General features: G+C 34.5%; 1 protein-coding gene across 5 annotated transcripts in view; it reads right to left on the reverse strand.

The window, feature by feature from the left end:
- LRBA (LPS responsive beige-like anchor protein) overlaps positions 1 to 20,018 on the reverse strand; it is a 514,593-nt gene that overhangs the window by 446,869 nt on the left and 47,706 nt on the right. For all 5 annotated transcript variants that reach the window (XM_084884876.1, XM_084884872.1, XM_084884875.1 and 2 more), the window contains exons 5-13: positions 19,729 to 19,824; positions 14,837 to 14,958; positions 14,622 to 14,748; positions 13,796 to 13,915; positions 10,097 to 10,243; positions 7,753 to 7,950; positions 7,439 to 7,572; positions 4,568 to 4,676; positions 3,866 to 4,018 (exon numbers count right to left, since the gene is read on the reverse strand). In XM_084884876.1, the coding sequence (XP_084741002.1) occupies positions 3,866 to 4,018; positions 4,568 to 4,676; positions 7,439 to 7,572; positions 7,753 to 7,950; positions 10,097 to 10,243; positions 13,796 to 13,915; positions 14,622 to 14,748; positions 14,837 to 14,958; positions 19,729 to 19,824 (1,206 nt within the window). The remainder of the gene's footprint in view (positions 1 to 3,865; positions 4,019 to 4,567; positions 4,677 to 7,438; positions 7,573 to 7,752; positions 7,951 to 10,096; positions 10,244 to 13,795; positions 13,916 to 14,621; positions 14,749 to 14,836; positions 14,959 to 19,728; positions 19,825 to 20,018) is intronic.

Raw genomic sequence — 20,018 nt, forward strand, 5'->3', positions numbered from 1 at the left:
TTTTGAAGAAAATTAGAAGCTAGAATAACTCAAAAGAAAGAAAAAAGTAGTAAAGGTAGCTAAAAATAAAAGTAGAGATAAGTCAAAAGAAACAAACCCATATAGAAACATGTAAAGTCAACCTTAAAAAATATTTGTTAAAAAATAGAATTCTGCTCGATATTACCAATATTGTAATCATAACATTAAAGTCTGTAAACATGTTTATCATCCCCATCCCCCAATTAGGAAAGAATTCTACTAGGTTTATTTGTAACTGAATAGTCTAAATAAACACACAAGAATTTATTATCTTCAAAATATATAAATTCTTAATATGCAAGAAACAGAAAGAATTAAGTGGTGCCCCACCACTAAACATAGAATCAGTCAAGTTATGGCTCTAAATAATTACACTCTAGTACTTAGAAAAATATAAGGACTACTTTTGCTCTATTCTAATGACAAAATCAAGAGTTTTTCATTTCATTGCCACTGGATATACCTTATAAATTGCATAGGCGCCTATCATTCAGATGTCAGATGCCCAATAAAGAAACAATCAAGGCTAAATAACTTAGGGAGTCAATCACTAATCATAAATGGTAAAAAGTGGCAGATTCTGAACCACTTAACATTGAGGCTTGGATGATTATAGTTTAGAAACACTGTAATCCACTGACTTGCTGAAGATAACATTATCTTGATGTAGCTACTGCTGCTCAAATAAATAGGACCTGTTTCCCTGTTATTGAAGCAAATATTTAACACTTTCTGGGACAGGTTCAAATTCTTAACCATGCTATTTCAGTCATCCTGAAAATATTTACATCCACCTATATGCAGAGCACTCCATTATGGAAATAAGATGGCAGTTAAGATTTTAAAAATACGCACAAATTTAAAACTAAAGGCAATAAAGACACCCACTGCAACAAAAGAGGTTATGAGGCAATATGTATTAAATGCAAAACGAGTGGCATAGGGCTATTAAATACTATAAATTTAGAGGACAGAGAAATTATAGGATAAGCTAAAATAGTCAACAAAACCTTCACTTATAGAGTAGGTTCCTATGTAGATTTTGAAGCTGAGTAGGATAGGTAGACAGAAAGGGGGAATTTCAAACAGAAAATAATAGTGAATGATACAAAAGGTTTCCCTAAATCTAGAACAATGGTTCTCATTACTAACTGCATTAAAATACCCGGAAAACTTTTTTTTTTTTAATCCTGAAGCCTGGTGCTCACTTCAGCAGCCCATATATTACAAATACTGATGCCTGGGCCCTGTCTTACACCAATTAAGTCAGAATCTAGGGTGAAGGAGATAGGATTCTGTTCTTGCTTTTATTCCTAAAAACCTCTCCTGATCCTATCAACAACCAAGATTGAGAACCACTGCTCGAGGATAAATTTTGTTATCTGTCTAGCCTTTGAAGATAACTGAGTTTTTAAGCTAGAAAGCCTACTAAGGAGAATTGGCCTAGAAACTTAATGCTAGAAAAGGGACTACTTTATACTGAAAACAATGGGAAACCGTTACACGTTTAAAGGCTCAGAAATGATTTAATGAGACTGGTATGTTAAAAACCTACAGTAATTCTGGCCCAAAAGTGACAAAAATATGGAAAACTGGATAAAATTAGATAGCAACATATTGAGATAAGAATGGGGATCTCAAAAATTATTCATATGTTAATTATGAATAAACCTTTTCTCATTCACTCATTATATAATCTAATAACCACATAAATTACGTGGTAACATCTACCTTTCCCATTAGACCTGAACTCTATGAGGGCAGGAATTAGATCTACCGTGTTCAACACTGATTCCATATGCCCAGCATAAAGCAGACACTCAAGTGAAGGACTACTGTATACAAGAAAATCTATCTCTCTAGTGAAGACATTAAAAAGACTGTAGCTAAGCACATCAAAGATAAATGGATATTATATATCACTGTGAACATCCTTTTACAAAAGCAAAGGTTGATTCATGCATCTAACCCACTCAACTTCAGTAACCAGAGGTGAAATTACCAAAAAGCTAGTAAAGCTTAAACTCTGTGCCCATTCATCCATACAGGTTCCTTCAAGACTCTAAATCTATCAATAATTGTGTATGCATTATGCCATATTCTTGTTCTTTTATTTGTTAATCCTCACCCAAGAATATTTTTCCATTGATTTTCTTTAGAGACAGTAGAAGGGAGGGAGGAAGGAAAGAAGAAGGAAAGAAGGGGGAAACATCAATGTGAGGATGTGAGAGAGAGACACACTGATTGGTTGCCATTTGCAGGCACCCAAACCAGAGCCAGGATAGAACCTGCAATCGAGGTCTATGCCCTCGATCAGGAATCAAACCTATGATCCAGGGTTCATATTACTTTTCTTAAAAAGTTCCTCCTTCACCCAAATTATATGACCTTCATGTCAAACAAACTTTGAATCTAGCCTTTGTTATAACTTATATTTCTAATAAAACAAAAGTAGATATAACTCCTCATGAATACACAAAGCAGATGGCTAAAAGAGAAGGAAAGTTTAGTATTACCAAATCAACTGCAAATTCTAAAGAGGAAATTAAAGAAAATTATTAACAAGAAAAACATAACAAATAATACTAGGAACTTACAGAAATGATATAATAAAAATTTTAAAACTACAACTTAGTATTAACAAGTCTTTTTGATCACATCAAAAGAGACCCCAAGCCTTACAAATATGCTGTTTAGTAAGACAAAGACATGTCTAGTAAAAGTTTAAAAAGTAACTTGAAACAAACCTTGTAAAGAAATAAGAGCAAGGGTCACAAAAGAGAAAGAGGTCAAATTTGAACCCGCAGATAAAAAGCTACAACCTCCAGCTGCCTCCTTTGATTATTTCCAAATGGCAATCAGAGTCAGCAGCTGTTTTTCTCTTTATCGTTTGAAAAGACCAGCTGAAAATAAGATACTATGACTCTAGAAAAAGCAAAAAGTCTGCAGACATTTTTTCCTGAAAACTAGAATAAGTATGTACCATTCTAAACAATGATAAGCACTGTAAGTGGACCAAAAGGGAGGGAGGGAGGAGGCAGAGAGAAAATTTAGGAGTTTGAAATAATACAGCTTCTAACAAAAACTGCAGATGAAACAGATGCAATTATGCAATTTAATAAAATTTTCTGTTTCAAATTCTGCTTAACACTACCACTATTAATATTTTTAGGACAACTTAATACATCAGGATTTATCAAAGGTTTTATTTATATGCTTTATCACAAATAGACAAGTGTTCAATTATAAGTAATTGGTTTGTTGTTACAGTACTAAATAAATTGTGTCTAAATATAATTGTATTTAATAATCTGAATTAATGTGAAATTAAAATGATTAAATGAGACCAGTGTTCAAGGGTGAAATTTCAGCTGTTTCTTAACAATTAACCTCAGGAATTTATCATGTTGATGGAAGGGATATGTGTGTAAAGAAGAGGGAAAGAGAGCACAGTGAGTTAAGGAATAAAAATATATACACATATATACATATATTTGCAATAGAACAGAACTGTAGTTATAGAAACATTACGAAGTTGGAACTGTCCAACTTTAATTCCTATTTAGTAATTTAAAGTCTTTCTGAAATAAAAATTTTATTTTACATAACACCAGAAAATAAAGATTATAGTTTTTAAAAAATATATATTAATGTTGCTTTTAAATAAAAGAAAGAAAGGATATACTGACTTGCAAATTTACCTTAAAAAATATGCTTAGTCAAAAATGAACTCCAGTGAAATCTTACATAATAGCACACAAAAGGATTTTTAAAATCCTCATTTATCACTCAAGTATAAAAATTTGAAGACACTAAACCAAAGTCAATATACAATATATATTACCTTGGCTGGGGTATGAATCCATATAGCTGGGTTAAGAAGAATGTGATCACACAATTGCTTGAGTAGGGGCATCCCATTCTGCAGATTACTCAGATATTTTGAAAATGCAAGGCAAAGTTCAAGCACTGCTCTGCTGACATGGGATTTGGAAGACTGCAAGGCAAGATATTTCAGAGGTCACTATCATCACAAGGCAAGGTAAGTAAATTAAAAGTTGCTAATATCAGAAAAATGTTGCCCTACTAGTTATATCTAAGTCAGTGGTTCTCAACCTTCCTAATGCTGTGACCCATTAATACAGTTCCCCCAAACATAAAATTATTTTCGTTGCTACTTCATTACTGTAATTTTGCTACTGTTAGTGAATCATAATGTAAATATCTGTATTTTCTGATTGTCTTAGGTGACCCTGATCGCGGTTCTCAGCCTGTGGATCACAAAACACTGTATTAAAGAGTCGCAGTATTAGGAAGGTTGAGAACCACTGCTCAAGGTTAAAGATGACATAAGACTTAACTTTTATTTAATAAAGCAATAGGTGGCAAGGTAAAAACAACAAAAGCTTATTTTAATTTAAGTGATTCTACATAACTAAAGAGACACTTGGAAACACTTGTAGACCCAGTTTCTCAGCCACTTAGGAGACTAAGTCATGGCCTACAAATTAAGAATCAGACATGTAAAAAGAATTTTATACTTTACCTTTTCAAGACTATATCCTATTACCAAAAAGCCTTTGCAGGCAAGCATCTGCTCCTGCATGGCAATTGAATTCCTCAATAACTCCATGATAAAAGCCAGCAAAGTTGAACTAGAATAAGAAAAAGACTATGGTTTAAAAAAATAAAAAATGTGTGGGTTGGGTTTTTTTTAAGTTAGATAGATTAATCTTAGTAAAGGTTTTCTATTTCAAGGAAATATAAGTTCTAAAACTACCTCAACATTATTACAAGACTAGAATTTTAATGTAATTAGAATTTACTCAAATACTTATTTCCTATATTGTATCACAAACATATAAATAACTGAATTATAGAAACAATATGACAAATATGCACGAAAATAATGACCAAAACCACGTAATAAAATGGCTAACATTAAATATATGAAGACATTAAAAAAGATAGCATAAACCGGTTTGGCTCAATGGATAGAGCATCGGCCTGCAGACTGAAAGGTCCCAGGTTTGATTCCGGTCAAGGGCATGTACCTTAGTTTCGGGCACATCCCCAGTAGGGGGTGTGCAAAAGGCAGCTGATCCATGATTCTCTCTCATTGATGTTTCTAACTCTCTATCTCTCTCTCTTCCTCTCTGTAAAAAAATCAATAAAATATATATTTTTTAAAAAGATATGTGGAGCAAAAAGACTAGGGCAGAAATTCTCAAAATGTGTTAGGATTCCAGACTGGCCTACTTTGAACAGAACAAGAGAATATAAGAAAGTAAAGTTGAGCCCTGGCCAGGTAGCTCAGTCAGTTCGCATCCTCTCGCACATACAAAAACAACCAATGGATGCATAAATGGTAGGGTAACAAATTGATCTGTCTCCTTCCTGTCTTTCTCTCCTACCTCTCTCTCTTTAAAATCAATAAAATAAAATAGCTGAAACCGGTTTGGCTCAGTGGACAGAGCGTCAGCCTGCGGACTGAAGGGTCCCGGGTTCAATTCCGGTCAAGGGCATGTACCTTGGTTGCGGGCACGTCCCCAGTAGGGGGTGTGCAAGAGGCAGCTGATCGATGACTCTTTCTCATTGATGTTTCTAACTCTCTATCCCTCTCTCTTCCTCTCTGTGAAAAAATCAATAAAAATATATTTTTAAAAAATAATAAAATAAATAAAAATAAAATAAAATAAATAAACATTAAAGTTACCCTGACCAGTTTGGCTCAGTGGATAAAGCGTCGGCCTGAGGACTGAAGGGTCCCAGGTTCAATTCTGGTCAAGGGCATGTACCTTGGTTGTGGGCACGTACCTTGGTTGTGGCACATCCCCAGTGGGGGTTGTGCAGGAGGCAGCTGATCAATGTTTCTCTCTCATTGATGTTTCTAACTCTCTATCTCTCTCCTTTCCTCTCTGTAAAAATAATCAATGAAATATATTTTTTTAATCAATAAAATATAAAATAAAATAAACATTAAAGTTGAAGACAAACTGAAGTCCTCAAACACTAAGAATTGTGTTCATTATCCCAACAGGAAAATCAGAATTCAACAAGAAGTTGGAAGACTTTTAAAATTGAGCAGCCATGCTTCCATCCTCACAACTTTTAGAGATATCTGAAATGGAATGAAATAAGGTCAGCTGTTACCTTTTTTCCAAAGGCTCTGAGACTGTCTCACAAAAAAAGAGAAAACTGACTGGCAATCAGCCTCCTCCGCAAAATTGCTTTTAACTATCAGCAATTCCAGTAAAGATGTAGAAAAGAAAAAGACAACCAATTTAAAAAAATAACTAAGCTTTGTAACAAAGATTTTAGACCAGGATGCAAAAAAAAAAAAAATATATATATATATATATATATATATATATATATATATATATATATATGTAGTAATATGTCAAGAATCATTTTCATTTCCTAAAATCAACAAATACTAGATTTGATACATCATTCCTTTTTTTTAAAAAAGTCATTTTGTTTCCTAAAATTACTCTGGAGAAAATTTTTACATCATTAAATATATACAATGGTAGAAGACCTCTAGTTATATAAAAGCAAAAATCAGAGAAAGAATTTCAAAAGAGACAATGGGAAACTCCTTTAAATTACTCAAATAATAAATTAAATGTAATTATTTTACTGTAAATATTTCACTAGACTACAGAATCATGAATAATTCATTTAGACATCCTCTTCAAAGCTTTATAACTTGTCCTAAAATCAATAAGTCTCTGCCTTTTTAGACTCAAACACTACAATACAGGAGACAAAATGTGCCTAATGTGTAATCTAATAAAAAAAAAGATTAAAGCACCTATATATAACATCAAAAATTTAGATTTCAATTACAATCAATTAATATGAAAAGCTAAATTCCCATAAGTCACTGACAAATAATTTAAATTTTTTAAATTAGAATATACAAAAATGTTTTTATTTCTGATAAATCCATTATTTCTAACTTTATTAAAAAAACAACTTTTTTTTTTTTAATATCTTTTCCTTGATTTCAGAGAGGATGGGGTGAGAGAAACATTAATGATGAGAGAGAGAGAATAATTGATTGGCTGCCTCCTGCATGCCCCCCACTGGGAATCTGGTTCAAACTGTGATCTCCTGGTTCATAGGTTGACCCTCAACCACTAAGCTATGCCAGCCGGGCAAAAACAAAAACAAAACAAAAAAAAACTTCTTTTAGAGCTTCTATATTTCCTACTGATAAGGAATAATTTAAATCAATACTACCATTATTGATATGAATTTGTAATAACATTTATAGTTCACAAGTTTCTTTGAATTATATTTTTTAACCCTACAACAAATTTAAAAGTCAGAAAAATTACTGTGCAACTGGACAATAATGACAGTAACTCACATAAAATTAAAGCAAAAAACAAAGGCACTCACTCACCATATAGTCAAGTCAACCTCCTCAGATAAGTACTGCCTATAATCCAACTGTGCAAAAAGCGGAAACAGCACTTGTATCCCTCCAATGGAATGCATAGCACTTTGGATGGAATGTGTTAAAACTGCCTTCACATCCTTATAAAATAGAAGAACCATAAACATCCCAATGATTTCATTTCCAAAACAATTAAAAATAAAGCATAACAGGGAGAATGGAATGTTACATTGCATGTATTTAATAGAAGATACCAAATACACATCAATAAAAATCAAAAATTACCATTAAAAATATTCTTAAAAGATTCTAGCTAGTACCTGGAGCATGAGTGCATGTGGTGAATGAACAAAAATCGAAGGGTTGTCCTTAGGGGATGATTCCAGGCAAAGCTGGGCATCTGTAGCACGTGGATTGTATGTGAATGCAATGGCACTAGAGAGTTTGCCATCATACAATAAAAGTTTGTGATGCTCAGCCAGGAACAGATCACTTTCTGTTTTGAATTTAAATGTACCCTAAGAATAAAAAAGAAGAACAGTTGAGACAAAATGCCACAAAAAGAAAATCCGGATACAAAACACCACAGTTAAAAAAATTTAAGGAGACACCACTGATCATTTTCCTAACACTATTAACTAGGATGAGATTGCCCATTTAATTCTGAAGTGGACTGCATTCATATTAAAAATATAATGGAAAACAAGTCAACTTCACATTAAAATCTTATATTAAAAAAAATATATATATATATATAAAAGTATATACACAAGAGAATTTTGTCTTTACTTTGTCATTTTCTAAAACCTTTAGCAAAAAGCACAAAATATTTAAGATGATAAATTTTATAAGTCTATAGTACAGTAGTGTTAACTATATGTACATCATATAACCAATCTCTAGAACTATTAAATCTTGCCAAATTGAAATTCAATACCCAGTGAACATCTCATTTTCATCTCTCTCCATTCCCTGGCAACCAACATTCTACTTTGTAATTCTGTGAGTTTCACTACTTTATGTAACTTTTTCAAGTGTAACCATAGAGTATCTGTCTTTTTGTGACTGGCTTAATGATCTTAAGATTCACCATGTTACTACACGTGATAGAGTTCCTTCTTTTTGAAGCTAAATAATTTTCCACTATATGTAATACCATATTTTCTTTACTCATCTGTCCATGGACAATTAGGTTGCTTCAACTTCTTGGTTATCCTATCTAATAAAAGGGAATATGCTAATTGACTGTCACACCCTCACAAAGATGGCAGAACCCACAGCCAATAAGGAGGGAATACACTAATTGACTGCCATGCCCTCAAAGATTGCGGCGCCCAGTCCTCTCAGCCCCACTGCCTCCGGACTCTCAGCCACCCAGTGCCAGCCCAAGGCACAGACAAGCCTTGGATGGCAGCTACCCAGCTGCTCAGGGCCACCCAAGGCTCAGGTAACCAGGGCCGGCCAAAGCTTGCACTGCTGGCAGTGGTAGCAGCAGAGGTGTGATGGGGGCATCGCCTTCCCCTGATCGCTGGGTTACCTCCTGCCCCTGAGGGCTCCTGGACTGTGAGAGGGGGGCAGGCCAGGCTGAGGGACTCCAGTGCATGAATTTTGTGCACTGGGCCTCTAGTTATAAATAATGATGCAATGAACATGTGTAACACAAATATCTCTTTCAGATCCTGCTTTCAATTAATTTGGATATATGCACACAAGACTGTTCAATCATATGGTAACTTTATATATGTATACTATATTAATTGTAATTAAATGTAAATCAACTCAAAGTTGATTGTTTTCAAAGAAACATAGTAGACATTAAATGTCTCCGTAAAAAACTATACCAACAATTGCTTTACCTAAAGTTTCCAAATTTTCTTGGTTTGTGACATTCTTAGCATCTCAGTAAATTTGTATGCTCTAGACCCGTTTTTGGCAAATTGCGGCTCTAGAGCCACATGTGGCTCTTTGGCCCCTTGAGTGTGGCTCTTCCACAAAATACCACAGCCTGGGCGAGTCTATTTTGAAGAAGTGGCGTTAGAAGAAGTTTAAAAAATTTGATGCTCAAATGAAATTTCAATTATTGTACTATTGATATTTGGCTCTGTTGACTAATGAGTTTGCTGACCACTGCTCTAGACCAAAATAAATATTGAACATTTCTGTTTATTAAGTAGTTTGATCCAAACAACTTTATATTTTAACAATTTAGTAGCCATTTAAAAAGATTAATGCCCAAGTTAGAAAAAAAATGTTCCCTTAAATTATTTATTAATGGTATGTGTATACATCTTGGTCACTGGATAAGTTCTCCTACTTTGAAAACAAACTTCATACCTCATCCTCATTGTTTCACACTAATTTTCATGTGGCACTTGCTTTCTAACACAGTAATTACAGAAAACTTAGCTATGCAAAGATTAATGTCATTACAAGAAATTCAGCATGATCTAAAGTCAAAACTTAAGCTAGCGCTCCACATATGACAAGTATACTGTATTTCCCTAAAAAAATTAAAGTACCTTTGGACACCTGTGACTTTCTGTGGTGCTCATGATTACTTTGATATAAACAGTCTGTAAGCCAAAGTAAGTTGCCCCATGAATCACCCACCTTTGAATCAAGCTCAACTAATACTGATTAAGCAGTGAACAGCAAGTAAAGTACCTTGTATCCCAGGCCCAACTGATAAATAGCAAAGATCTGAGCTGCATTAAGAGCTTCATTAAAAAGGTACACTGCAGTCATCTGACCACAGAATACTCTATTAGCATCTGCTGTTTCTGACGAGCCCAGGAAACATTTGTCAAAAGTCTATGAAAGAACACAGGAAATTTTATTAGGAAAAATTATCTTCTCCAGAAATAACAACCTAAATTGGTACAAACGTTCATTCTAAACTAAAATCAAAATAGATTAAAATAATTCATTTAGCCATTACACTTCATTCTTTCCCATTTGTTGTAGTGATCAAGAAATACCTCACAGATAAGACACGTTTACAAAAGAAAAATTAAAGCTTGATAGCAAAATAGGAAACAGAGTCAGAGATTTCATTATGGACTCTGAAGGTTCATAACTGGATAACCTCAGAACCAGACAAAAGAGCAGGCTTTGGAGCATGGAGGAAAATCAAGAACTAAGTATGGGACATAATGAATCTGCCTTTACTGTGAGCTCATGTGAACAGAGGAGCAACTGTCAACAGGGTCCTGTAAGTTTGGTGAGAAGTTAAAACTGTAAAAATAGGTTTTTTTGCACTAGATAGCTGTGGTTTTATTTTCTTTTTTAACAAAATACAAAGCTTTCCACCACATTAGTGTTCTCATGCAAGAAAATCCCAAGGTTTTTGTTGACAGGAGGGGTGCTTTATATACAGAATATTGATTTTACATATAGTCTTAATATTAAATAAAATTCTAGACAGCTTTTTGCAGATATCAAGATATAGATAGATGATGAGTAAAGTCATGGGAATAGAAGCAATCCCTCGAAAGAAATGTATAAATCCAGAAATAAAGGTGTATTTTTTTGCTTCTACAAAAAAAAATTCCTTTTAACAACATCCAGGTTGCAAAAACCGCATTTAAGAAAACCCATGTGTACAACAAAGGGGACAAGAATTAAAGTTTTCCATATCTCTTTGAAAGTATCATTGTGTACCTAGAAACTATTTGAAAGAATGATGAAAAACACGTATTAACCTTAGGGAATATGTTAACACTTGGGTTCTAAAGACAAACCGTGCTGCTGACATTGGCAAGCTACTTAACCTCTCTGGGCTTCAGACTCATTTGTAAAATGGAGATTAAAAAGTTCTTATCTTGCAACACTGGGGCTTTTAGAAAATAAAGGTATTTATTACAATGCCTGTAATGCAAGAAGCACTTCATAAAGTTTAACGTAAGGGAAAAAACAGGTTTAAAAAACAATACAATAATGAGAACAGTCATTGAGCAATCTGCTAATGGATCTTTGCACAGTATCTCATTTAATCACATTAATCTTCTGAGATACTATTTTATACCCATTTTTAGGTAGAGAAAACTGAGGCCTAATAGATTAAGGTAGATCATATAGTCATTAAATGACAGATATTCAAAGAGCTGATATTCAAACCTAATCTGTTATAACAACCTGAGCTCTTAAGACTAGCATTATAAATATGTAAATACATATAGCATAAGACATACATAAAAGGAGGAGTTGGGTGGGAGCATAGTGAAGGGGGTCAATAGGGGAAAAAAGGGGACATACTTTCAACAATAAAGGTAAAGTTTAAAGAAAATAAAAAAATAAAAGGAGATAATGGTGAATAGATAATACACACTTTTTATTCATTCCCCTGGTCTAGATTTATTTTATTAATATTTTTTATTTATTTCCGAGAGGAAGGGAGAGGGAGATAGAAACATCTACACTAATAAAAAAGAAAGATACAAATTGACCATACCTCCATGACGCCCATCAGCCAATCAGGATGAGTATGCAAATTAACCCAGCAAAGAGGACAGGTCAGTTTGCATACTCAGGCAAGAAGCGGCGGGGCAGCATCAAACGGCCTGGGTCCTGGGGATGGGCACCAAGCCTATAGGCTCCAGGGACCATCACCGACCCTAGGAGGCGAGGGCAGTGGCACCAAGCCATGCCCGCAGGCTCTCGGGACCATTGCCCACCCCGGGAGGCCAGGGCGGTTCCACCAAGTAGCCTGGGAGCACAGGCCGTGGCCCAGCACAGGCCTGGAGTAAAACGTTGACAGCAAATCCCTTCAGTATAATTGGGGCATTAGAGGCCAACAGAATGATCATTTCCTTTTCTATGAAACACATAACTCTGACACACTATTTACAATTAAATAAGTTCCATATATTTTGACATTTTACAGTTCTGGAAAGTTACATATAATGATCAGCAAAGTGAAAAGATGAAAAGAATTTTTAGGCTTTTAAAGATGTAATTTCTATCTAAAAGACACACCAATTCAAAAAGTGATGGTTGTATTGTCCTGTAGGACATTAGCCAGATTGTATCCAATTTAGCAGTTTTATTTTAGGATGCAGGCTCCTCCCTCACCAGGGTCCAGGTCAGGGCTCAATGTGTCCTCTCACATTGATGTTTCTCTCTGTCTTTCCCTCTCTCTTCCATACTCTCTAAAAATCAATGGAAAAATATACTCAGGTGAGGAAATAAATAAATAAATAAATAAATAAATAAATAAATAAATAAATAAATAAATGTCATATCCTATAAAAGAGACATCTTAAAAATGCCTAAAGAAAGTTGTCATTTTTTTCATGGTGAAGGGACTGGAGTCCCTGTTGATGAAAACACCTTGGCGGCTGTGGTGGCCAGCAGTGGCAGCAGCAGCAGGGTGATGGGGACAGTGCCTTCCCCTGATCATCCAGATTGCCTCCTGTAGAGGGAGGCTTACTGATGACTTAGGACTGCAGGAAATGCAACTAAGCCGTAAGAAGGACATCCCCTGAGGGCTCCCAGACTGCGCTGAGGGACTCCCCGTCCAGTGCATGAATTTCATGCACCAGTCCTCTAGTCAATGATAAGAGAAAATCATTGATTAGCTGACTCCTCCACGCCCAACACTGGGGATCGAGCCCACAACCCATGCATGTGTCCTAACTGGGAACTGAACCAATGACCTCTTGGTTCATAGGTCGACACAACCACTGAGCCATTGCCAACAGGGCTGATCTGTATTTCTTAAACTTTCTATTAAGAACATAACCTGGGGAGGAAGATATTTAAGTTTAATTCTAACATATGGGTCTTCTATTGAATGCTGAAAACATTATAACATAATAGTTATCTATAACAGCTACAAATTATATGCAAAATTTGTAAGTATGCATCATCTAACTCATTTATAAAAATTATCAGAACCCTGTAGATCTCACACATTTAATTTGATCAATGGATCAATGACACACACTTTCAAGATATATCCAATGTTTCACATAAATCTTTATCTATAACCTATACAGAATAATTTTATAATAAGAATTGAGAAATATCTTATGTGACACATTAACACAGTTCTATTCTTGAAGAGATAAGCCAACAAACATGTATGCATAGCCTGTGGTTACAGAAAACAGTGTGGTGAAAGCCAGCGGAGGAAAGAAAAGAGGGTAGGGGCTGGGAAGAGGTGAGCAAAGAGGGAAACAAATGGAAGATAACTGTTATACTACTATAAGAATAAAACTTTAAAAACATGATAGACAAACTATAACTATAAAAACACACCACTGTAGTATTCCAAAATTTATATTCGATGTAAAATATTTCTTATTTGAAAAGTTCATGCTTTTAAAATAATTTTTTTTCATCTTAACATTTCAAACTACTTACATCACTGGTGTTGACAAACCATGTTATCTCTCCGTAGGAAGCTAGCTCACCATTCACATAACACCGGAGCTCGCTGTTCTTCCATCGGTTATAAATGTGCACTATAGTTACCATATACCACTGAATAAGCAAAAACAGTTTTAAAAAAAGAGAGGGATATATTAATCCTTCTAATAACTCAATCATATTGATGATAACTACTACAAATTAAATAATAAATTACAATGAAAAAATATGACTATATTAAATTCAATATTCAAGCTCTGTAATAATATTTAATCAAGGGAGCTCTCAGAGGATAAGAACTTGATCATGATATTATTTTCCAATGTTTTATTATGAAAATTTTCTAATAAACCCCTCAAAAGTTTAAAGTTTAGTGCAAACACCCTCTTTCTTGCCACCTAGATTCCACAATTGTCAACATTTTGTCATATTTGCTTTATCTTTCTATATACCCGTCTATCTTTATTCCCATCTACCTATATATGTATATATACACATTTTTCATAAAACACTTATGAAAATAATAATTTTCAAGGATTAAAAACAACACATATTACTACTAGTAGTAATAATACTAAAATTTTTGCCATTGATATTTTCACCTTGTATTTTGCTTAAACTCTATAAAAAACTAAATACCCACTCTTTTTATTATCCAAATCAGAGAGGTATTTAATAATTGTCCATTGACTTATTCTTCATTTTCTGAGGCATTATAAACAGAGCTGTGATATCACATATTATAACAATAATATTCAAACAAAGCATCTTGAAGGCTAGATAACTTGTTAACACAACTATGACTCAGAAGATTACATACCTTTTGTGGCTTGAAATCAAATTTCACACAATGTTGAAAGCCTTTTCCTTTCGACTTTATGGAGGTTATAATCAAACAGCCCCCAACAAAGTGAGCAGAATATCCAAGACCTTTGCTGGTTCTGAAACTTTAAAAGAATAGGTTTCATTTTACCTCTAAATATCCTTCTCATTTTCAGAGTAAGATAATTAACACTAAGGAACAGAAATACATACCAATATAAATACGGTTTATCCTTATCCACATTGATGTTATTTACAGGATCCATTCTAAGCCAGGTATGAAATGTAAAACCGTTCTGATATGGCCATTTGGCTATAGGAGGTAATGCAATCGCCTAAAGAAAAAAACTTTGAGTTACTGACTCACATGAAAAACTTTTTTAGTGAAATCATGAAAATTAGATTTTACAATGCTTATTATTCTATGTTATCATTAAAATATCTAGAATCTTTATCTGGAAGACTTTTAATAATTTCTAAAATATGCAATAATGATATCTAATCAAACATTAGAAACATCCTATGTGACATCCTGAACACATTAATTTGTTTGCTTTATTCATGAAATAACAATGAACATATCAAAGATATTCCAATTAAAAAAGATAGGTAGTGATATCAAAGTGGAACTTTGTTGATGAAATGTTAAGGTAATTGAATAGAAAAAGATGAGCAAAAAAGGAATAAAAGTTAAGGGAAAAGCTTGGAATATGATATTTTGTAACAACAAATATAAAGTTGAAGAAGATTTGTTTGTAACAATTTTTTCACAACATTTTTAAACTGTATTGACTTTACCACTTGATTTAAAATTTTATTTAAAAGATCATAGTAATGCCATGGGACCCAGAATCTTAAAAAATAAGAATACTAGAGAGTACTTATAATAGAAAATTCAAAACCTACAGCACAAAGCTACTATAATGAAGCTGTGTGCTATAAGATAGAAATATAGATCAATGGGATAGAACAGAAAGCCCAAAAATAAACCTTAGTATTCGTGGTCAGTTGATTTTCAACAAGTCTGTCAAAATAATTCAAAGAGGAAAGAATCGTTTTTTAAACAAATATCCTGGGATAAGTTGACCACTTCTTACATCAGATACAAAAATTAACCCCAAAAGGATCATAGATGTAAATGTAACTGCTGAAATTGTAATACTCTCATTTAAAAAATTACGGTAAATCTTCATGACACTGGGTTAGGAAAATGTTCCTTAATTATGGCACTAAAACACAAGCAACAAAAGAAAAAATATATGAATTGGACATATTTAAAATTAAAAATTTTTGTGCTTTACAGGATACTATCAAGAAAATAAAAATAGCCGGGACCGGTTTGGCTCAGTGGATAGAGCGTCGACCTGTGGACTGAAAGGTCCCGGGTTCGATTCCAGGCAAGGGCATGTGCCTTGGTTGTGGGCACATTCCCAGTAGGGGGTGTGCAGGAGGCAGCTGATCAATGATTCTCTCTCATCGATGTTTCTAACGCTCTGTCCCTCTCTTCATCTCTGAAAAATCAATAAAATATATTAAAAAAAATAATAAAATAAAAATAAAAATAGCCTAGCTGGTGTGGCTCAATGGTTGAGTGTCGACCTATGAACAAGGAGGTCACAGTTTGATTCTTGGACAAGGCACATGTCCAGGTTACAGGGAGACATGCAGGAGGCAGCCAATTAATTATTCTCTCTTTTTATTGATGTTTCTATTTCTCCCTCTCCCTTCCTCTCTGAAATCAATAAAAATATTTTTAAGTGGAAAAGCAAAATAATGAAAGAAAACATTTGCAAATCATGTATAAGTAACATGTACCAGAATATAGAAAGAACTCACAACTCATAATAAAAAGAGAAATAAAAATTTTAAGTGAACAAAACATTTGTAGAAATGTCTCCAAGAAGATATGCAAATGGCCAGTAAAGACATTTGTAAATGTCTTTCATTTCAACATCATTAGCCATTAAAAAAATGAAAGCCAAATCCACAAGGAGACACTACTTCACACCCACTATGATGGCGATTATAAAAAAGACATTAACAAGTGCTGGCAAGTACGTGAAGAAATTGGAACCCTCATAAATTGCTTCTGAGATTGTAAAATAATACTGCCACTATGGAAAACAACCTGGAACTTCCTCAAATGGTTAAACATACACCATATGACCCAGAAATTCCACTCTTAGGTACACACACACACAAGATACATTCAAACGTATGTCCACACAAAACCTTGTACACAAAAGCCTATTGCTGCTTTGCCAAAAAGTGAAATCAACTCAAATATCCACTAGTGAATGAATGATTAAACAAAACAAGGTCTATTTTTATGCTAGAATACTAGTCACAAAAAGGAATGAAGCACTGCTACATGTTACAACATGGACAGACCCTGAAAACAGTATGCTAAGTGAAAAAAACAGATCACAAAGATACTGTATGATTCCATTTGTATGAATTGTCCGGAATACATAAACCCATAGAGACAGAAAGTGCAGTAGTGGGTACCTAGGCCTGGGAGTTTGGGGGAAATGAACAGTGACTGTTGATGAATACGATTTTTCTTTGGAGAGATGATGAAATGGTCTAAAATTAACTGGTAATGATGGTTGCACAGCTTTGTGAACACACTAAACCATTCAATTATACACTTTAAATGAGTGGATTCTGTAGTATGTCAATTATAGCTCAATAAAACTGTTAAAAAATCATATTAAAAAAGATTTTGCTTATCATATACACAATTATATGTGTCATATACACATATATCATTTTCAAGTTTATTGAAAATTACATAAAACATGAAAATATTCCATAAAACATGAAAACATCACAGAGCTAAATCCTAAGAGATAATATGCAAATGGACCATCAGTCCAAAACACAATATGGCTTCCCCCATGTGGACACAAGATGGCCGCCACAAGATGGCCAGCAGGGGAGGGCAGTGGGAAGGGACCAAGCCTACAAGGGAGGGAAGTTGGGGGTGATTAGGCCTACAGGGGAGGGCTGTTAGGGGGTGACTGGACCAGCAGGGGAGGGCAGTTGGGGGCAACCAGGCCTGCAGGGAAGGTCAGTTGAGGGGGAACCAGGCCTGCAGGGGAGGTCAGTTGAGGGGGAACCAGGCCTGCAGGGGAGGTCAGTTGAGGGGGACCCAGGCCTGTAGGCGAGAGCAGTTGGAAGTGATCAGGTCAGCAGGGGAGGGCCATTAGAGGTGAACAGGTTGGCAAGGGAGGGCAGTTAGGGGTGATGGGGCCAGCAGGGGAGGGCAGTTATGGGTAATCAGGCCAGCAGAGGAACAGTTAAGCATTGATCAGGCTGGCAGGGAAGTGGTTAGGGGGTGAGCAGACTGGCAGGCAGAAGCGGTTATGGGCAATCAGGTGAGCAGTTAGGAGCCAGAAGTCCCGGATTGTGAGAGGGATATCAGACATCCCTCAAGGGATCCCAGATTGGAGAGGGTGCAGGCTGGGCTGAGGGATACACACCCCTGTGCATGAATTTCATGCACCAGGCCTCTAGTTTATGTAGTGACTTCAAGAAGCTTATTTAAAAGAAAATTGGATTTAAAAAAAAATAAAGAATACATATTCATTGTATACATATGTTCTCTCTCACACACACACACAAAAAAAAAAAAAAAAAAAAGATATGAAAGTTTTGTAAAAAATTTATCCATGCCCTGGCCAGTGTGGCAGAGGTTAAAACATTGTCCCATCTAGTGAAAGGTTGTATGTTCAATTCCCGGTAAAGGCACATATTGGTTTTCGGGTTGGATCCCCAGCCAGGGCAAATAAAGAAGGCAAATGAACAATGTTTCTTTCTCTCTCTCTCTCTCTCTCTCTCTCTCTCTTTCTCTCTTTCCCTTCCTCCCTCCCTCCTTCTCTCCCTCCTACTTTCCTCCTCCCCTCACCCCATCTCTAAAATAAATAAGCATGTCCTCAGGTGAGGAATAAATAATAATAATTTATCCATAAATATTTTAACTTCACTTTAAAATCTATATTTAAAGGAAAGAAATGAGTCACTAAATATATTTAAAACATCTATTCACTGTAAGTTCCAAAAACATTTTAGCCCCAATTTCAAGACACATGTAAGTGCAATAGACACATGATAGTCTCAGAGAGTTATAATAAAATTATAACATCCATTAAAAATAGTTAATCTCAAGTGAATAAATTTTTAATGTTCAAGATAAATCATAAGCTCCATACCAAGAGTCAAATTACTCTGGAAAACTTCATATCTAAAATGTTTATTAAGGAAATATAATGGAAAACATGAGCAATAAAAAATTGCAAAGAAAAGTTTTATTTTGTATAAAAAATTCAAATATTACTATTTTAAAACACTCTTTTATTTCTACAGGCATTGCCTACCTACATAGAGTCTAACAAGCAAGTAAGATATTATGAGAACTGAAGTAAAAAATGAATAAAAGGTAAGTACAGAAAAAGAACCAGCTGAAATATCTTCCAAGAAAATGTTTGCTTGTAACAGGAAGAACATAATAATGAAAAGGTTTTGAAAAAAAAAAAAAAGCTTCCATAAATAACATATATACATTAAATATTATAGTCATATAATGTTTTGAAACATTACAGATGCTATCAATATACATAATTATCTTATTTATAAACTGATCAATAGCTTATAAGAATGCTTAAGACTGATATAATATGGAAACTCACAAGTGGAAGAGTTACTCTCATTCTGCACACCAGGTGTAAAAGAAACAGAAATAAAGAACTATATAACACTAAATAAAGACGTTCAGAAAGATAAAAGTGAAAGTGTTACATATAAACATCTGAAATGCAGAGAGAAGTCCATAAGACACCATGACTACTATGTTAAAAAGAATTGGGCTCTTATTCTATTGCTGCCCCAAGGTGTGAATTGGCAGCTTTCTTAAGTTCTTTGAAACTCTATTTCTTCACCTCTCAAACTGTTAGTAAAAAGTAACATGCACCATTGCAGTGAGGATTGAGGTGGTGTAAAGAAGTTTCTACCTAATACAGAACCTGGCAGGGGTGTTTACAGGGCTGTACTTTAAAGGAGCAAAAGAAAGAATTTCAAGTGACTTCCTCATTAAGATTACTTACAGCAGCGCTTTTTCCTGGAAAGTTGAAAAAGGCATCAGGACCATACTTCTGAGGCACATGCTTTAATACAGACAGCAACTTCCCAGCATGTGGAGGCTATGAAAATAATCACTAGTTCATTAACCATATTATGTACCATAGAACAAAACTACCTACATTTCATACAGTCATACTTCGATACATCCAAGAATAACCAAATAATGCTATAAGCTAAAAAGCATAAAATAACCAGAGAAAGGTTATTTTCAACTACTTCAATACGTAAGCAACAAACTCTATGCCATTTTTTT

This window comes from Pipistrellus hanaki (assembly GCF_964339955.1).
Source record: "Pipistrellus hanaki genome assembly, chromosome: 5".
In the NCBI taxonomy this organism is placed as follows: domain Eukaryota; kingdom Metazoa; phylum Chordata; class Mammalia; order Chiroptera; family Vespertilionidae; genus Pipistrellus; species Pipistrellus hanaki.